Raw genomic sequence first — 21,833 nt, 5'->3', positions numbered from 1 at the left:
GGGAAGTTCCAGTCTGTTGTGAAGTTTTATAAATGGGAATTTAAATCCCACTCAAAGTGGTTGTAGCGAGTAAAATAATTCCACGAATCTTACCTGCAGAGTATTTTTATTCACTATATACTGAAGGTCTCAGTTTTGGAAGAAAGGCATGTTATAGCAGCCATGTATTCTCACTTTAAATATATGGTATCTGTTGCTACACTACTGGACCAACACATGGTTTAACCCATCAGATCCAGGCTCTTTCTCATGCCCCAGCACCACACACCACATCGTGGGGTAATGAAGGAAATGTGACTGTCATCTAGCTTCTCTGAAGAGTAAGGATTTGAACCTTCTCTTGCCTTGTCTCTTTCCCTCCGGCATTGTTTTGGGATCAGCACACTGAATAAACTTTTTATTTTTTATTGTGTTGTTTGTACATTGGAATTGTACAACCAATTCCGTGTCCAGTATACTGGGCACAACGCGACACATCCGACAGCCTTTCAGTACTTCAGTTTCTTTGAAAACCCTTTAATATTTCAGAACTGGTTTCCTGCAAGTCTCTCAAGGTAAATCTTCATGCAACACTGGCATTGCAGGGCTGTAATGACACAGCTCCTCGCTGTACTCTTGTAAGTATGTGTGTCACTGAAGGCACAGGAAGGTGATGAATGGTAATTAGTTTTGCTCCAGCTGTGTACTGAAGACAAGCAGATCCCTGGAAAGCAGCATTTTTAATCACTGAAGAATTTACTCAGATTCACGTTCTTTGTTGTCAAGCCTTTAACTTAACCGCTCTAACAACATCCGATTCAATCCGAGAAGCTAAATCAGTTTGGATGGGGCTAAATGAATATTCCTTCTCCAAAGAGCTCCACTAAACAGTAATGATGCTCTGCTGAGATGCAGGGCTTCCCACAGAGAGCAGTGTGGGGCAGCAGGGATGAAAAACAAAGCGCCCTGCTCACCCACGTGGGAAACTGCATCAACAGCTGCTGAATGGCTTGATGCATGAAATTGAAATCTTTCTGGGCATCTGACTGAAGCCCTCCTTTGTATGCAAAAAGTAACTGGCAAAACAGCATAGCATGTGGGGAGAGTGCTGAGGGAACATGGATTTCAGGAGCGCTAGCCCCAGGATGTACAGTTACACTGATTGTTATCAGTATCACAGGCACAGGTACAGATGCCTCCTCTGCAGTACTACAGCAGACAGTGACCCAGCGTTCTACCAGCACAAGTAATGGAAAGCGCTGTGTGCTTACGATGCCATTGCTGAACCCTGCATGCATGACAAGGGGACGGGGTATCAGCTTGTGAGAAAACACTCGTCCAGGGAAATCGACTTCCCTGCACAGTGGAGAACCGAAACCGACACTGAGCACTGCTTACAGGATTCCTCATTCACTTATTAAACAAGACTCCTGAATCCACTAGTCAAAAAGAGTCCTCTGCACATTCCAGCGGTTCACATGTACTAGTCTGTACAAACAAATAATCTATATCAGCAAAGATTAACCCAGCCTGACCCTGGAAAGGTTAAGAAAGGTTCTCTTTGCTTAGCTGCCTGACACTGTCAGCATGCATTAAAGTCTGTGCTGCTCCAGCAAGCTCCCGTCTGCTGCATGCCCCGTGGCTCATCAACATGCACCATCATTTAGTCAGCTTGTAAACGGAAACAGATTCCACTGCCAGGACTCGACCCCAGAGAAAATGTCACTCTGCATTCCAAAAAAAGGAACCAAAGCTGTGAAGTCGAAGACATGAGTGGGTTCAAAAAGCATAAACAAATTGGTCGAACCAACTGATGTACTATTTGTGGATAAAAGCATCTGCCAAATAAATAAATAATAGTTTCCGGTAACGCTTTATATTGCGTGGCATAAATTAATATTTAATAGATAGGCAATTGCATATTAAATTAATGTTAAATTAATATTTAATAGAGATGCAATTGCATATTAAATTAATGTTAAATTAATATTTAATAGATATGCAACTGATATTAAATTAATGTTATTATTATTATTATTTGTTTATTTAGCAGACGCCTTTATCCAAGGCGACTTACAGAGACTAGGGTGTGTGAATTATGCATCAGCTGCAGAGTCACTTACAATTACGTCTCACCCGAAAGACGGAGCACAAGGAGGTTAAGTGACTTGCTCAGTGTCACACAGTGAGTCAGTGGTTGAGGTGGGATTTGAACCGGGGACCTCCTGGTTACAAGCCCTTTTCTTTAACCACTGGACCACACAGCCTCCTATGTTAAATTAATATTTAATAGATATGCAACTGATATTAAATTTACGTTCAATTATTCCTTGTTACTTTCCATTAACATTTACAAACATGTAAACAATGGGAAATGATTACACATTTTCAAGGGTAGCAAAACGTAATATAAATGGCTATGATATGCAATTACATTTTCAATCGACATTTGGTTAACATTTAGCAAGAAACCAGCTATTGCATATTTAGTAAATATTAATTTAACATTAAGATGCAATTAATATTAATTTATGCCACGCAATATAAAGCATTACCTAGTTTCCGTTATACATCACGCACAGTCCAAAGATGTCTTAATACAGTTCCACCTATTCCATGTTTCCTACTGTTCCATGAGCTTGTTACCTACACACTGAGGCCAATCAGACTCATTTTAAAACCTGGAATGGAGGAAGCTGCTATGCAACAGGAGTCCTGTTGTGTTCTTGTGCTGCTAACACACACTATCCCACAAGGAAATATAAAAATATATAAAATATACTTGGGAGATGGGAATCCAAATCAATACTAATTTGGTTAGTGTTCCAAGATCAATACTCCACTTCGATCAGCACACCAGATTCTTTATCTTACTGTGTGGCCGTCAGATTTCTTTTAGAAAACCCATGGTCATGCTGAGATACAAAGACATCTATTAAGAATGCCTTTTCCAATATAAAAAGACATCTATTAAAAATGACAGCTGTCAGCAGTTGCAAGCTGTGAATGATTGTGTTTAATGTTTTAATTGTACTGTACAGCAGTTCTTGTGAAAGGAAAAGCATTGATAGCATAAAAACACACAGGAAACATGTCCTGTCCACCCAACCCCGGTGTCCACTTCCCATTCAGCATCCAAGGCCTCTCCTGCCCTTGACTGACAGCAAAGACAAATTACTCGCAAATTTGACATGGACAGCTGCTTTGAGATCACCATGCTGATTTATTGCCCACTCTGGATACTGAACTGGAGACTGTCCGGCTGGCTAGAAAATCCCATCCATCACCAATGTGCTGATCAACCTGCAGAACCCCACTACAGCATCCTGTCCAACACTAGACATCACCAATCTGTGGAACACTGCAGAACCCCACTACAGCATCCTGTCCAACACTAGACATCACCAATCTGCGGAACACTGCAGAACCCCACTACAGCATCCTGTCCAACATTAGACATCACCAATCTGTGGAACACTGCAGAACCCCACTACAGCATCCTGTCCAACACCAGACCCATTCTTTATCACCCTTCGGCTTTATTCCCTTCGACATGAGGTCTGAAGTGACCGTTAGGGGAAGAGGACGGCAGGATTGGATCTGAACTCTGAAGACGTGAAGAATGATGAGTACGTTACCCGAGACACTTGACTTAATTAGACGTGTTCCCTCACAATCAACCACAACCCGAAGCTGCACTGATTACGTGCGCCCACTCCACTGCGCCTCCGTTATAACCCGCCGTGTAAGACCTCAGTAAAGGAACTGTGCTCATCGTATCGTAGATGCGCTGGTCCCGAGCAAGGTGCCAGACTGCATGGAAAGAAGTATTCCTGAGACTGTCACTTACTGCACGTCGATCCTGCCTCGTCGGATCCATCGGAGCATTCTGCCTCCCCATCGCAGAGCCACCTCGCAGGGATGCACTGGCCGTTCTGACAGGTGAAGTCCGTCGGGGCACAGGTCTTCTTCACTGCCCAGGGGAAACAAGGGTAGGTAAATACATTAGGAGCTACAGTGATACAAGATGTACAGTAGTATGCATGTTTATTAGAACACCCCATTGCTTCTGTAGTTTTGATTTGTTGTACATGTGAAATCAAACCACTGTCTAAATAGGCAAATTAGCGATCGTCTAATTTAACTGATGACTTTATAGGCCACACACGTAATTCATTTAAAACAGTAAAAGAAAAGGAACCTATAGCCACAAATGGTAAAATGCATGAGACTTTTTGGAACTTGATTAAGATGCCTAATTAAAGCACAAAGTTGTCTAACATTTTCACACACGAGTGGTTATTGGGTCTATATCATTGACTACTCATTGAAATTCTCGCAGCATGAGGTTTTCATGCATATAAAGGATCTTGAGGTGTTCTAATAAATTTGCACACTACTGTAGGTGTATCACATTTTTAAAGGATGCAGATTCAAAAGGAGTAGTAAAGGAGGATTTAAAATGTAGTTCCTGAGCTCGTTTCCTGCTTGTTCATGACTTTATTGGGGACATGCATATTTCTTTTAAGAACCACTCTTGCTCTGCAGATCTTGGTCTCCCTCTTCCTGCTTCACCCACATGGTCTACCACATGAAGTCTTGTGGCCAGACCAAGGACACTGACCACAGGACGCGATTGGGCGCCAGGAAAAAGGAAGTGTTGAGGCTTTGTTTTGCTACAGTGTGGTGCTTGGAAAACCTGCAAAACCCCAATTAAAGATCAAAACTAAAATAAAAAACAACAAGTATAACAGGGCGGAGGCTGGGTGCGAACTGGCGGATAACGAGAGTGCTTGCCTCTCCAGCAAATCCAGGTGGGTGTCTGCCACTTCCTTCTTCATTTTCACTCCATGTCAAGGACGTCGCGAGGTGAAGATCAAGGCTGAGCTGCCATCCGAGCGCAGCTGCCTGGACTGGAGTAAAGTTCTGCCAGATCTCATCAGGCTGTGTGTGGAGAGGAAAAAACAAACGCCTCCACTGTAATCTCTTACCAATGCTGTGATTCGGGGTCTGGCTCAGTTTTGTAAACAAATTAATGCGAACTTAGCCGCAAGGCTTGCTGGGAAAGAACCGCCAATATCCATCGAAAAAGTCGCATGGCATGAAAACTGAATCTTTTCACTTGACTCGACTATCAAAGGAGGAATGTGGGAGATCCCGGACCAGCTCAGACTGGCACTCAATCCCTGCTCATGGAAACTAGGTATAAGTGGTGCACGAATGTCTAAACACTGCCCAGCGAATAGCAAAGCTGGAATTCTAACCCTGGGACCTCTTGGCTCCAGATTCTGTGCTCCAACACGTCCCAGTTCCTGCAGTGCTGAATGTGCTACCAGGCCCTGTGTCAGCAGCGCTGCAGAACCTTCCTTATAAATCCTGTGCATGAGGCGAACTGTAAAGAGCAACTTAACAAAGCTGCAGGCTTAGCTAAAGCAATCCAGCATCCCCGCTGTTCATGTGCTGCAGAGCCCAAGGGCAGAATCTAATACTCAATTTGCTGTTACCTCCCACCTGCCTGGTACAATTGCTTACTGGCCACCTTTCCGAGACAGCTCATATATCTGAATCCAACATGCACAGCAAGAGCTGAGAACAGGTTGTAACGTGAGCAGTTGAGTTGCAATTGTCGTTCTCAACGGACCCCCCTAGCCACCCTCCAGTGAGGCACAGTGAGATCTATTTTAATGATGCAAGCACCCTTCTAAAAGTTTAATAGCACTGTATTTTTGCCATGGTATTTTCTGAAGTTTTCCCATGCTTTTCCATGGTTACACTCTGCATTTCCCATATAGTTTACCCTGGTTTGCCATGCTTATTATTAAGCTTTACTGTACTTCGCTATTCGTTACAATGCTTACCTTGCTTTATCATGCTTCCACTGTGCTTTATTACACTTTGCTATGCTTTTAACTGTCGAGAAACTTTAAACTCACTCTATTTTTATTGTAAGTAGTAATGTTAAAAAAATTATTACAAAAATGTATGAATCAAAGGTTTGTAAAAGAGTCAGATAGAGAAGAATTTAAGATTTGCCAGCGTTTGAGTAGTTAAAACAGACCCCATCACGTGGTAAGTGGAGTTTTCGCAATAAAACGATCAGATAAGACGTCACAGCAAAGACATGCGGGGTGCACAGTAACACGAGGAGAGAGCTGCTCAGTGCAGTCGGACCCTCAGAGCTCGTTTCTGGTTTAAATAAAATTAAATAAAAATAAGAAATGAAATATAAAAATATAAAACAAGTTTTAGGATATTCGTGAAACTGGCTGCGGGTTAAGAAGCCAGCAACGGTGTAGATCAAACAGAATGAGAGTGAGCTGCGGCTTAGTGAATCTTGGATCACCTAATGAGAGCAAGAAGGCAGCAGTTAAGAATGTGGTGTGATGAATGACTCTATTTATATACCTGTACGTCTTTCTGATTACCAGACCCTTCAACCTGAATAACAAAGCATGCAAACTGCGCGGTTTAAAATAGTTTTTTATAAAATAAAATAAATGAAAAGGGGACAGCTATCGCTGTGAGATTTCAGAGGGGCAATGTGCTTGGGGTTGAAAGGGTTCTTAGAAGATGAAAGGGATCACCTGGGAAAAGTGCTGTGCTGGAGTGCTGGACTCTTCCAGCCTCCAGCCCCCCCCCGCCCCCGCCCCCGCCCCCGCCCCCGCCCCTCCCTCCACCAATGCGGAACAAAGACTGACATCTGAAGAGATCTCTGAAGATCAGGCTTCAAGGGAAGGGAGGATTATCATACACCCGAGACCAGAGGCACTGCATCCAAACCACCAGAGAGCCAGCGCGCTGTCTGGAAAGCTCTCCTAGATTTGAGAGCAGTTCCGCTAAACAGCGTAAAGGGCTGATCATCGCTTTCAAACATAGGAAAATAATAAATGCCCATTGGCAAAATAATGTAGTATCATGTACCAGACACATTTTCTGGGGGTAAAAACACGCATAATTTCTGTTACTTATCGACAAACCATTTACATTTTATTTGTTTAATTACTTACAGTTTTTGTCTGCTGGGAGAAAGTCTTCTCTGAAAACTTCATTTTTATAAGGTTTCTGCAATGCAAAATCTACTGCAAAAAAATACATATTTGTGATCAAACAAAAACCAATGAAATTGAAACGGTGGTCTGAGCCTACACACGCCATCTAAAATGTATCAACATTCATCGTGTCGTGTTCAGTCTTTTCCCCCGTGTTTGCCTGGAGGCTTACAGAGATTATCATCAATATTTTGTAAAACAGAATAATGTAATGGTACAGTGAGCGCCAGGGTTTTTCAGACCATAACTGTATTAGCGCTGGAAGGTTTTATAATTAGATTGTAAAACAAAAAGATCCAGCTAATACGTGGGAAACTAAAATGAAAAAACTCCTGGGGAGAGATAACTTGTGATCGCTCAGCATGCAAACCGTTCCTATCTAATTAAAAAAAAATAATAAGATGACACTATTTGTATTTTATAAAAGGTCTGCAGTGAAGTCATGGTCAGTCTGTCTGCAGCGTGTATTTAAACTGTATTTTGCAAAAGCAGGTCAAGGGGCCAGTCCGTGCTGCAACGGGTTCCCATTCCTGCAGATCAAGGGGCCAGTCCATGCTGCAACGGGTTCCCATTCCTGCAGGTCAAGGGGCCAGTCTGTGCTGCAATGGGTTCCCATTCCTGTACAGCTTCAAAAGATACATCAGGTGAGTATCATGACAGCACAGCCTCCCAGAGCATTAACAATGCAGCCAGTTCTCCTCATTAACCCCAATGAGCCTACAAACCCAGCAGGTGCCGTGTTACTGCGAGACTGCCTGTGTGAAAGCCGTCACAGATCCAGCCTGGAAAGCTTCGGATGCTGACAAGAGCCGTACCGACCATTGAGATTCACTCTATTGAGCCAGACAGCAACCTCCCACCCCAGCCCCACTCCGAAGGGCTTCCTGTTTACAATGAGTCGACCCCACGAGAGTCAGTGTTTTAAAATCGTGTCTGTTACCATCTGCGGCTTCGGTGCCAAGCGTTAACGGCAACTTGAAAACGCGGGCGGTGCCTGGTTAGGAGAGTGAATTTGCTTCAGCAATGCTTTCCATTAGCTTTCCCCAGGGTACTCTATCATGAAAAGCAATATACAGTAAAAACCTCTCTGCCACATGTGAAACACAAAGTTATTAGGAGCGAACACACAGCCTCATTTATAAGTGTGATGTCGAGACAACACTAGACAGATAGCAGCAATCAGACAGGCCTGTTGTAAAGCACAGCACCTGGGGAGACAGGCATTAGGCCACATTAGCCATAACAGCCTGAGAGTCAATATTTACAAACCTATTCGGTTATAACAAATATATAAATGAGTTTCTATACCGCAATATTTTTTCATACACCTTTGCTGTCAGTGGACGGTTCCCTTTCACAGTAACTGCAGCTGAAGCAACTCTATGAAAGTAATTTTCCCCAAGGTTTTGCACATAAACATTTTGCTTACGATTGTAAGTCGCCCTGGATAAGAGCGTCTGCTAAGAAATAAATAATAATAATAATAATAAACATAAAACTCATTCTCCTGGCACACTAGGCAAAGATCTCAGAGATCCCGTAGGCAATTACTTCCTCGGGATAGACAGGTGCAGTACGACTTTCCACAGGAAAACAGAGCTTTAAAATGAAATCATCAGGGAGGCAAAACACACTCACTTCTCCATTCTTCCGCTGGCCTGAGCATGCCAGTTTCCTCTTGTCTTTTGGTGCTCCAGTACACACATTTCTGACAACACCAGAAGATCGGAGGTTGCACTGTAGCTGCTGTTTACAGTATATACACACACACATTGTAGTTCAAATGCCAGGTCTTACACCAGGGGCCACTTTAACTGCAGTGCTGTCATACTGTGCATAGGAACACAGCTTTGGCAGTCACACAGGTGATTTATAAAGGGTTTATTAAGGGTGTTTGTTGCATAGCGGTTTGATCCATTCCTGGTTTTACTATGAGTTTAATAGAACACACCTGAGCTTGTTACCTGTACACTATGGCCGATCGAGCTCCTAGTAAAACCTGGAGTGGGTGAAACTGCTATGCATCCCTATCCATCCCTGCTGCTTTCACTGTGGGTCCTGCAAATCCTTGATGAACAAACTAAGCACAAGGACCGTCACTGGAGACCTGAACCATTCAAATCATACAAACCCAGATCTTAATGTTTAACAGTTAATCTCATGTAATGAAAATCTGCAACAAAGAATGTGCTTCATTGTGCAGTGCAAAACCTTAGGAAGCTAATACGGTCTTCGAAACCAAATCCTATCTGATACAGCAGAGAGATACAGAGCTGTTGTTTTACCACATAGACTCCACTGCTATGACAACCAAGCTAGTACAGGCTCTTATTGTGCTGCACAGGGCTGCTTTTACAAGCTCAGCCAGCTCACCTCTGTCTTTCATGTACTTTCAAGCACTGGATGTTAAAATGTTTTGGCACAACATTTTGGCCTTTCCGACGAGCAAACGCATGTTTGTTTTTTTTTATTAAAAACTGGAAGTTGCTTCCTGCACAGCAAAGTAAATAACAATAACTTGGACCGAAACAGCCCATCGCTCTGCCAGTGCATCCACCATGCTGCAGAGAGGCTCGGCGGCTCATTATCTCAAACTAATCTCAGATAAAAACATGCCTGCAAAAGTGATATTACACTGCAGCTTCTGAAACAGCGTGGATGACTGCAGTGTGTGCCCAAAGACCACAAACATGTGAAATGGTTTGGGGGGGGGGTCGGAGGGAAATTAGTGTGGGGATGGGGGGGGGGGCGGAGGCTAAAGTTTGTTTGCTTCCAGGTCAAGTCTAAAAGACAATCTACAGTTACCTACCATTGTGCCGTGGTTTTAATCAGCGTGGGTATTAGTGCACGCAGCCAGAATAATATCTGTGATACTTCCTCTGTGTGGATGCTTTCCAGTCACCTAATCGTATCCAAGACGACCCCGTCCATTAGAATACAAATGACCCTTTGCAATGTCATCCCCAGCACAGGGCTCGCTGCCTTTTGTGTTTCAATTTAAATGACAAGTGAGTAAACGCTGTTGGGACTTCAGCAGTTGTGGTCGTACTAGAGATGGACAAAAATGCAGCAAGGTTTGAACAGTGCCTGGACATGTTTGCCTTCCCGTGTTGAGTTATTAAGAATAAAACAGCAGGTGCTTTCTCCCTCCTGACAGGATCGGAACACAGCCTCACAGTATTTGTCAGCCTCACAGCCAGTGCGAGGGAGGGGAGGGGGTATCATGTATTCTTTCATTTCAGTTCGGCACAAAGGGTACCTTTTTACAAACGTCCAAGATGCAAATCGCTCAACGTCTCACAATTCAACTGTGGTTAACGACATCCTGAGAACTTTTTTTTTTTTTTTAATACACAGGGTCAGTGCAGAAAGTTGCCAGCTTTTACTGCACGGCTGTCAAAGGCACTTTCACAAGGTGGGATTGATCACAGTGTCTCTCACAGACAGGTGAGGGTTTCTATATTTAAACTGGCTGGCTGCCAGGGGGTGTTGGGAAAACCTGGGTTCTGGAGATAAATTGGTTTAAAAATATTAAATGAGGATTCATTTCTGCATCATTCACTTGTTAAAATGACATGCATATTAGCCTCTTCCTGTAATACATATGGAAAGGGCTGCATTATCTTGTAAATGAGAATCATTAACATTAACATGGAAACGTATGCAAAGCAATCACTCGGCTGCAGGGTTTAACCAGCAACACCTACAGCAGGGAGGGCTTTACTGTTCCTTACTGCCTTTTGTTTTAGGGCAGAATATGTTACTTTATTGTAGCGTTTACAACTGGAAAATGCAGATCACGTGACACACATTAACCAGGGAAATACAAATAAAGTCTGTTTTAAGGCATGTGTTTTTTAATTTTATTTTTTAAAGCCCATTTTTATTATTTTAATCAATTTGCTGATTTTGCCAATTTTCCAAGATTTTTTTGCTACAGTGGTTGGATTTCCTAATGCAAAACAGCAGAAGCAATGGTGTGTTCAAATAGATTCAGGTCACTTGCATCAACCCAAATGCTGCAGTGCCAGTCAGGGAACCATTTAAAAAAATAAATAAATAATGCATTCCTAAAAGAATAAATAAATTCAAATCAAAGCAGAAATGTCACCTGTAACACTGCAGGGCCTGGATCCCCAAGTAGCTTTGAATTGACAGGTGCCACTCACCGTTTGCTTTAAGCCTTAAGCTGATCACATCATCACGGATGAGCTGGCAAAAACATTTCTACCACACATAAATGTCACGTCTCTCCCCACGCTACAGCAAGCGGAAACAACAGATTCAATACGACAGGAACGTCACTATGGATTTTCATCTTTTCCAAGGATTTCTATCTGGTCTAATAAACCACGGGTCCAGTATCAACATTAAAGCGATCATGAGCTCTATTCTGTCTCCAGGAAACACTGTAGATTAGAACAGGATCTGTACTGGAGTCCTGCAAGTCTAATTGAACTCTGCTGCCAGGCTATATATAGTATGGATAAAAGAAGATTGACTACTGTAACAATAAACACGGATTCCAGCTCTTTTCCAACATACCAAATAACCCCACTGCCCTATAGAGAAACATACTACAGCCAGCACCTTCCAAAAACATGTTTCCTACAGTTCACCGCAGCGAATACTAGAATACGTTCTATTAGATGATACTGTAGTGTTTATGGAAGGCTGCATCTTTGCACCTCACCCCTACACTGAGCAGACACTGCCTGACTCTTCAGTGCTGTGCCAGGATTCGTTTCTATTGTTAGTCGACTCAGAACAATCCACTGATTTAATCTATTTTACTCTTTCATGTTACTTCCTTTAAAAGCAGTCCGTTACATCACAGTAGCTTACAGTACCAAACCCCGGAATACAGATGAAATAAAACACGCCGATTAAATCTCTCGAAAGAAACGTCCTTGACAATTGTGTCAGCCAAAACGCATCATTTATTTAATAATTACTGAACAACTAATCCAACTCCAGTCATATCCAACCTCGTGCAAACTGATGAATTATTATTATCATTATTATTATTATTTTAAATCACACTAACTAACACTAAGTACGTTTAAAGGAGAATTCAATCACTCATCTTTCGAGCACTCTTTTCCTGAAAGCCTCTTCCGCCCCTACTGTGAAGTCCTGTTGAGATGATCGTGCATGCATACTCCTGCCTGCTCTGTACGCTATTCTTTAGCTTGCTGGTATAAATGCATCCCAAGAGGTAACAATAATAATAATAATAATAATAATAATAATAATAATAATAATAATAAAGCATGTATTATATTTTATTGAAGGTGACTTCCAGGTGTCACAGGGCAGTACAGAGTTACAATTTAAATGCAGTATGGTTTACAATAAGTGCAGTAATACTACAAGAATGCAATATGAACTAGGATGCAACGAGTTAGGATTACAACAAGTTATATCTACATAAGACATTGTAGTACAATAGTGCATCAGCTGAGGATCCAGTAACGTGGTGCTGAGGTCAGGCAAGTCCAGTGCAGAGTAGGAGGGGTGGATCAAGAGATCTACAAGTCTAATCAGGGGGAGTCTACAGTACTGTATAGAATTAGAATTATTACTGAATTACAAATGGTACATTGAAATTTCTTTCTGTTTGATATTTTATTTTAAAACACTGAAACTCAAAATCAATTATTGTAAGGTGACATTGTTTTTATGTTGGGAAATATTTTTAAGAAAAATAAAAAACTGAAATATCTTGCTTGCATAAGTATTCAACCCCTGTGCTGTGGAAGCTCCCAGTTTACACCGATGAAAGAAATTGCCCTAATGAGGACAATTACCTTACCATTGGCCTCCACCTGTGAACCATTAAAGTTGCCGTCACATTTTCTGGATAAAAACCCCACTGTTGAAGGATCATTGCTCAGGCTGTGAATCTGAAGGAAAATGAAGACCAAAGAGCATTCTACAGAAGTTAGACATAAAGTAATACAAATGCATAGATTAGGGAAAGGGTACAAAATAATATCCAAGTGTTTGGATATCCCAGTGAGCACAGTTGGATCAATAATCACAAAGTGGAAGCTGCATCACACCACCCAGGCACTGCCAAGAAAAGGCCGTCCCTCAAAACTCAGCACTCAAACAAGAAGGAGACTTGTGAGAGAAGCCACAGAGAGGCCAACAATCACTTTGAAGGAGCTACAGAGTTCAGTGGCTGGGAGTGGAGTAATGGTACACAAGTCAACCATATCGAGAGCTGTGCATAACACTGGCCTGTATGGGAGGGTGGCAAGAAAGAAGACGTTACTCAAAAAGTACCATCTGAAAGCACGTCTGGAGTTTGCCAGAAAACATGAGAGTGACCCAGCTGCGATGTGGGAAAAGGTTTTGTGGTCAGATGAGACCAAGATAGAGCTTTTTGGCCAAAACTCAAAGCGCTATGTGTGGCGCAAACCTAACACTGCCCATGCCTCAAGACACACCATCCCTACAGTGAAGTATGGTGGTGGCAGCATCATGCTGTGGGGATGCTTCTCATCAGCAGGGACTGGGCATCTTGTTAAAATTGAAGGAAGAATGGATGGAGCAAAATACAGGGAAATACTGCAAGAGAACCTGCTTCAGTCCGCTAAAAAACTGAAGCTTGGGAGGAAATTCACCTTTCAGCAGGACAATGATCCCAAGCACAAGGCCAAAGCAACATTGGAGTGGCTCAAGAACAAAAATGTGACTGACCTACAGTGGCCCAGTCAAAGTCCTGATCTCAATCCCATTGAGAATCTGTGGCACTATTTGAAAATTGCCGTCCACAAGCGTCATCCAACCAACCTGAACAACCTGGAGCAAATCTGCCAAGAAGAATGGGCCAAAATCACTCGACACTGTGTGCAAAGCTGGTACATACTTACCCCAAAAGACTTAAAGCTGTTATTGCAGCGAAAGGTGGCTCTACCAAATATTAATGTGTGGGGGTTGAATACTTATGCAAGCAAGATATTTCAGTTTTTTATTTTTCTTAAAAATATTTCCCAACATAAAACCAATGTCACTTTACAATGATTGATTTTGAGTTTCAGTGTTTTAAAATAAAATATCAAACAGAACGAAATTTCAATGTACCATTTGTAATTTAGTAATTTGAGACAATTGGTCAGGGGTCTGAATACTTTTGCAAGGCACTGTATATATATATATATATATATATATATATATATATATATATATATATATATATATATATATATATATATATATATATATATATAAATATAATATAGAACATTCCTATATGGACTCCCACCCACTAACCTTGGACTTCGTTCACCCATTCCATTTCTGTTCAGTTTAGTGTTCAGACCCTGAAACAATACATTGACTAGCAGGCTGGCAGCTATGCACTTGAACTTCAAGATTAATGCTGTCCTCAACACATGCCATGGACTCCATAAAGCCCTCCCCTCCACTCTGTGTACAAAACCTGGATTCACAGCAATCTGGCTGGGAGCAGGGTAGAGGCGTAGTAAGCCAGCCTTACTTACAGCAGGCATGTGCACCTTGGGCTCTGCACTGAGCTGCAAAGCTATAAAATAAATCCAAAGAGAGACAGGTGAGAAGGAAGCAGATACAAGTACCTCCACCAACTAGCGGGGATGTGGGGGGTGTTAGGAAGCAGACACAAGCACCTCCACCAACTAGCGGGGATGTGGGGGGTGTTAGGAAGCAGACACAAGCACCTCCACCAACTAGCAGGGATGTGGGGGGTGTTAGGAAGCAGCAAATAAGAGGCGAGCTGTGTACATGTAGAAATATTTCAATGGATAAAAAGATCAGATCAATCACAAACCAACAGCAGAGGCAGACAATAATAAATAATAACTCTCTAGCCAATAAAGATCATTAACCGCTCGCAGAATCATATTCACCTAAATCGTCTGTCACCAGATGATGTGCCTCCCCACACACACACACACACACACACACACACACACACACACTCTCATACACACAAACACACAAGACTTCCAGGTGGTAATGGTTTAGCTGAAGGGGTCCCTAATAGAATCGAGAATGAAAAGGCTGATTCCCCAGCAGTACTGGGATGCACACACAATGTTCACTTGCCAAACAGCTGCTTCTGCGTGATGCTCCAGAAAATACTGATTTGGGAGAGGGAGCGGGGGTGTTGTGAAGGTTGCCCTCATGTAAATTGATTTCAGAGCATCCAAAGCATTTAAAATTGCGTCTGAAGAGCCCATTTCTTTTCAGGAACAAACTCAGAACTGCTTTTGTTTTATGCAGCTTTTTATTTTTTTTTAAACAGATGCACGTCCACACTACACACTGCTATTAGATTCTACTAGTGTGCCCTCAGTATCTTCGATCCCCAGGTTTAGCGCGCTGCTAAATGTCTCTACAGAGAGGCTGGACAACCTTTCTGCAGTTAAGAGTCTTTTCAGAAGCAGACCCAAAGGTTATTATTATTATTATTACTTATTTCTTAGCAGACACCCTTATCCAGGGCAACTTACAATTGTTACAAGATATCACATTATTTTTACATACAATTACCCATTTATACAGTTGGGTTTTTACTGGAGCAATCTAGGTAAAGTACTTTACTCAAGGGTACAGCAGCAGTGTACCCCACCTGGGATTGAACCCATGACCCTCCGGTCAAGAGTCCAGAGCCCTAACCACTACTACAACCACACTGCGGTTGAAAAGGGAAATGAGTTAGCAAGAAATGGTACATAACCAGGTATAGCATAAGCAAGGATAGGTAATGGCAGAGAACACACTTCATGGGATATTAAACAGGTGCAGGAATCAGTTATATAAATGTCAGTAAGGCGCTGCTTGCTCTTGCATTTCCTTTGTTTGCCCCTTATTTCTCTGCGTTGTCCGCAGGACTGACAGAACAATACAGACTCTTCCACTGGGAGGGAGGAAGGACTTCCACATTTCAGATGGAGTCAATGGCTTACTTGCTTGTTTGGCACGCTGTTCAGTATTTTTTTTCTTTTCAATTATAAAGTCCAGACACTGTCCTCGCCTAAATCACCAGCCAAAGGCTGTTGTCAAGCGATAATGTGTGCTCAACAACATGGGGGGGTACAGGGGGTTACTGCAGTTCACAGTGAAAGAAGCTCCAACACAGAGGCTCAGCAAGGACATCTTTCACTCCCGACAGCAGTGCGAGGCAGACTAAAAGCTCAGTTTTTTGTTACCGTTGAAAAGTGTTTTAGCTGACAAGCCACCCAATTAATTTGTGATCTTCATATAATCACTGTTAGGAACTAAATTCTTTTTTTTTTATATATAAATGAAGCAAGCATCCAAGACCATTGTATCCGAAAGCCTTCACACATACACACACACATATTCCTCCTTATAGTACTGTAACGCCCCGGGGTCTGCTGTAACCGCGTTGGGGAAGGTTCTGGCCCTGGGTCAACAGTTCAGTGCAGCAGGCGTTCAGGGACGACAGAGACGGAAGAATCGCCACCAATCAGGGGCTCGGCTTGCTGCACCAGTGTCCCCAGCTTAAACACTGTAGGTAGAATCAAGGGACGAGATGTTGCAGCTTCAGGGGAGCGAGAGCGGGAAGCCGTGTCTGGTGCATCGGGGGCATGCCCTGGACACAGAAATAAGTGGTGGACTGCTGCTGCTGAGCTGTGGAGAGTGTGAGAAAGGAGCAGAAGAAACCATGAGGAAGAGCAAAAGAGAAGCAGGACTAGAAAGGACCAGAGACTGCACTTGTGTTTTGGGAATTGCTTTTATTTTATTTGTATTATTTTGTCGCAGTGTGAGTAGCACTACGCTGTTCAGCTGTAGTTCTACCACTGGCTAGCAAAGCAGCACACTTAACCTGCCCAGTGTAGTGTCCCGGCTTAATAAGCTGTGAATTTGAGAACCTGGAAATCCTGTGCGAGCCGCCTTCATTTCCACGCAAGACTACAGTACATTTAGCCTACGGGCTGCATTCCTTTCTCTCTGCTACAAAAACAAAAAAGGATGACTTCTTAATTATTAACCGAGTCTGAGACTATTAAAGATGTTTTTTCAAGTAAATATTTTAGAAAACAAAAAATAAAAAGCCATCTGCCATACCTTTCAAGATTTTTTTTTATTGATCCTTTATTGAAAATAAAAGTTGTGTGCGTGCGCAAACGAGGGGAGATGTTTTGATAGTTTTCTTTTGATGATTTTTTCCACTTGATCGCAATAGGTTTTAACGATGATTCAAGCTTCTATCCTGTTTTTCCCCTTCAAACACCAAAGCCATGGGTAAAAAGTGGGAGGCAGGATGGAGATGCACATTCAGCCACTCAGAGATCAATCAGCTGCTATAGAAAGAACAACTCAAGGGTCAACTCATAAGTGATATTATTGTATTAATTGTATTGTAACGCTTGAAATGTTTTTGCTTACGATTGTAAGTCGCCCTGGATAAGGGCGTCTGCTAAGAAATAAATAATAATAATAATAATGATATGCGCTCTTTATGAGGCAGTGACGTGAACTGATGAGCAGAGAACGGAGGAAGGTTTTAATGTGTCAGTGTCACGTCACCTCCACAGCCTTTGCTTGCCATAAAGCTGATCTGCGAGAGCCGTGCAGAACATGTGTTTTTAATGTCCACTCAAAGCACCCCCTCCACCCCAGGGTCTGTAGTGTAACTGAACACAAGCAGACTCCGGCACATGGGCCTCCCAGAACAAACAGCTGGTTGATAGCCAAGAAGGGAGACGGGGGACGGGGGGTGGAATTAGGAGCACTTTTCATTCATGCAAGACAAAATTATTTAGTACATATTTAATGGCACACAAAGCAACTCGGGCTTTTTTTCTCTGTCAGGCTGCGGGAGTTGTTTGACATACATGCCAACAGCCCCTATATGGTCGGGACAGTCCCGATTTCCTAGCAAATGTCCCGCATCCCGATGCATAGGAAGAAAGTCCCGATATTTACCCATAGAAAAAAAAAGCATTCTGCACAGTAGAGTTAGTGAAAACCACACATCTGCTGATCACTAACTTATACAAAGAGAAGAACGCTTCATTATGTCTATTTTTACTGTTGTGATGGTCTTGTCGTGTTGAGTTGGGGGGGGGGGGGGGAGGCACGTATATTATATGAGAATGAGTGTTTTTTGCGTATGACTCCTCCCATGTGTATGATGCATATGACCCCCACCCCGCTTAACAGTTTCCAAATGTTACAAGTATGACTTGATGAAAATATCCTCACCATACCTTATTTTACTTTCACAGCTCCCAGCCTGCCTTTTAAATTGTGCGTATTGTTTATAAATTATTTTTTGGAATGCTGAACAAAGACTTCCTGAATAAAGACTCCTATGATTGTTTCGTCTTTGAAAAGTAGGCTTGACCCATTCAGAACCCAAGCCTGCTCCAAGTTTGTTTAGAGGGAAGCGCAGTTCAGGGCAGCCTGTGGAGAGCCGGTTTTATTGAGTGGTCTCACATCACAGCGTCGCTGGCTGACAGGTAGCTTGGCAGATTTTTAACATCCTGGATTTCTGCTGGACAGTCTCATAAATAAGCTCATGAGTTAACCCACTCTGGTCCAAGATCACAGTGGTGCAAAATGTAAGTAAGAATGTGCATAACTGATCCATACCTGACATGCACATCAGAAGAAACAGATAAATGCTTTACAGTTACATTATTCATATACTGCTTTTCACAACAAAGCATGCCCACCAACCAACACTGATTCCCACGGGCATGTGTGCTAAGAAATGCCCATTCCAAGTTCCATCTGACTGGAGGATTTTTACAGCAGAAATCTGCAAGTCTGAACGGCCTGTAACTTGGACAGAGCTGTTGGCTGTCTCAAGATCACCTGACTCTCAGTCCTTTGCTCCAGATCACATTGCATCCTAATATTAGGCAGAGGAACAGTGCTAGTCAAGGCCATGCCCTTACTGTACTGTACACAGCACATGTTCCTCCACATTATGAAATGGCATAATCTACTGCTCTCCGAGACACTCACTCCCCAAGGCAAGTTTTTTTTTTTTTTTATTTCTGTAAAGGTGCAATCATTTACTTATGAAAACGGCTTTCCGAAAGATCAGTGAATGATCTTTTTAAAAAAAAAAAAACGAACAGAAATGCTCGCCACAGGACAGGTTAGATCTCTTTTTTCTGTAACGAATTAAAAAACGTGGCCAAGTTACAACATAATTTCAATCTTTTAAGTCATGTACAAAGCGTTTTTTGGGGGATTTTTTTATTTTTATTTTTTACAGACTACAGAGACCTCCACTCCCCTTGTCTACCCAATCACCACTGTCCACCCCGATAAACTGAACTGACGGATGTGACGAAGCTGCTGCACCCAGCAGGACTAGCGGTACACCCGACTAGTAGGCTGAACTATTCACAGAAGATTTTCCTCAGCTAATCACAGTCACTCCCACACAGCGATTCTCCAAGGAGACAGTTTATTAAGAGCATTTCATTACAGCTTCAGAGTCAGGTCATCACAAACGAACACAGGCACAACTTCACTGTACCTTACTGGATTTCCAAATTAATTCTCTTATCAGAATAGCTTTTTATCATTTGAGAAATGCTGCCAAATTAAAATCTGTGCTGGATGTGAGGGATTCAGAGATGTTGATACATGCATTGCAACTTCTCGGCTTGATAATTGCAGTTCTTTGTTTGTTGGTAAACCTGCCACTAAATTCAGAAGGCTTCAGCTTGTCCAGAATGCTGCTTTCTCATACTCGTCGTACTCAACACATTACTGCAGTGCTCAGGTCCTTGCATTGGTTACCAGTGATCTACCGAAATGAAGATAAAGGTGCTGTAAAAACTTATAAAGCCCTTCATGGATTAGGGCCATCCTATCTCCAAGAACTACCAACTCCATGTATTCGTGGTCATTCTTTGACATCAGAAAAAGCTGAACTTTTTATTGTATCAAAAAGTCATCTTAAAATAGCTGGAGTTTTGTGCTGCTGTGCTCTCCTCGGTTGAGGAACTCTATTCCGATTACCATTAGGCATGCTGAAACACTGGATTCTTTTAAATCTAAATAATAGATACAAGCTTGTAATATTTACTGCCCCCCCCCCCCTGGTACTGGCTGTCATGTTGCAGGCGTCGCCAGCTGTTCAATGAAACTGTTGCAATACCACAACAGCTCCAGGCCTGCAGCAGCGAAACGTCTGCATGTCAGAAATCAGCAAGGATCGTGTGTCCTCAGTCAGAGGACACTCTTGTTTGAAAGAAAAAATAAGAAGAGAATGCGGTTATCTTATTGTAGCAGCTGTAATAATTATTATTATTATTATTATTATTATTATTATTACGCAATCTTTTGAAACAGGGAATTCATCTTCATTGAAATAGAATCGAAACACACTGTATGCTTCAGACAGTGTCAGGTTCAGTAAAGGTACAGTATCATCCATAACCATTAAAAAACTCAATAGTGCAGAATTAAGAAATACTAAGAGAAACTCAAATTCAATGACAAATGTTTGGAAAACCTTGAGAAAGACTTCTAGTTGAAACGTTTGTCATGAATTATTATTATTATTATTATTATTTATTTCTTAGCAGACGCCCTTATCCACGACGACTTACAGTCGTAAACAAAATACATTTCAAGAATCACAGTGAAAGTAATAATACAATTAAGAGCAAGATAAATACAATGAATTTGGTTCTAGCAAGTACAAATGTTTTTCTTAGTTCAGTAAAGGTTGCATTCATTCTATTACCCTGGATGAAGATCACCCCACACTCACTCTGCAGCCTCACACCCATAATGCACCATGCTTTATATTACATACTGGCAGCAGAAGCCATCCGCTAATCACCTTTATTAAAGAGGACTAAGAATAGAAACCTCCACCAACGGAGCCAATCCCAGCAGATCTAGAAGGGTTGTATTGTTCTGTACTGTGTCTAAATCTAATCATTTTCAAAGTATACAGATTAGGGGAAGGACTGTACTGTACAGTTTAGTGTCAGAAACTTGGTGTTTTTCTCAATTTGTAATGGGTTGGAGAAGACCGCTTTGATGAACTTTGATTTAACCAGCCACCACATTGCCCTGTAGATTCACTCCCTGTGTAGCAGACATTAGGACCTCACATTAAGCCTGGATCTTCCTTACAGCTGTACACAGGATTTCGAATGAAGCAGTGGAATTCTAATACAGTATCTTCAACACAGGGAGTGAATCTACAGCGTTATAGCAGGGAAATGGGCTTCAAAGTGTTAGCACTCCAAGCACTGATAATAAACAACAACAACAACAACATGAGAGACTTGTATTCTGTGCATCTATCAACAATTTAATTAAATGGGTTTCTGTCTCTTTTTTGGGACAGTTTTTGATCTGCATCCAAAACCATTATAAATTATCCAAGCTGGAGCAGAGCAAATCTCTTTCAGTCATACTGTGCGGAGAATAGTTGCTTTTCAAATAAAATACTTGATACCATCTGTCTCGCTCCCAGCATGGGGTACTGAAGCTAACATTCAATGTCCCCAAATTGTCAAAAGCACCGCTAAAGGGACATACAAATTTAAAAACAACTGGCATAAATCACTAGCGGGCCCTATTAGATAAAAAAAAAAGAAGAAATCTGCTCACCTGTAAAGAGCCAGGAAAAGAAGGGAGCAACGCTCCAATGAGATACAAAAGACATTCTCAAATACTAAAATCATATCTCAAATAGCTAGCCCAGAGGACTGGAGTGCACACAAGGGGAGGTCTCTTCTGAGTTCCCATCAGGAGTGAATAGCTTGAGGGAGCCAGTCTGGCAGGATCACAGTAGATCAGTGA

General features: G+C 42.1%; 1 protein-coding gene across 1 annotated transcript in view; it reads right to left on the bottom strand.

Annotated features, from left to right (window-relative positions):
* The window catches only part of LOC117417398 (low-density lipoprotein receptor-related protein 8-like), a 66,937-nt gene that overhangs the window by 30,687 nt on the left and 14,417 nt on the right, over positions 1-21,833 (bottom strand). Inside the window, exon 3 of the mRNA XM_059035196.1 lies at positions 3,830-3,952. Coding sequence (XP_058891179.1) covers positions 3,830-3,952 — 123 coding nt within the window. The remainder of the gene's footprint in view (positions 1-3,829; positions 3,953-21,833) is intronic.

The sequence above is a fragment of the Acipenser ruthenus genome, chromosome 12, assembly GCF_902713425.1.
Source record: "Acipenser ruthenus chromosome 12, fAciRut3.2 maternal haplotype, whole genome shotgun sequence".
NCBI lineage: Eukaryota > Metazoa > Chordata > Actinopteri > Acipenseriformes > Acipenseridae > Acipenser > Acipenser ruthenus.
The sequence above is the reverse complement of the archived record's forward strand: the minus strand, read 5'-3'. Positions and strand labels throughout refer to the sequence as shown.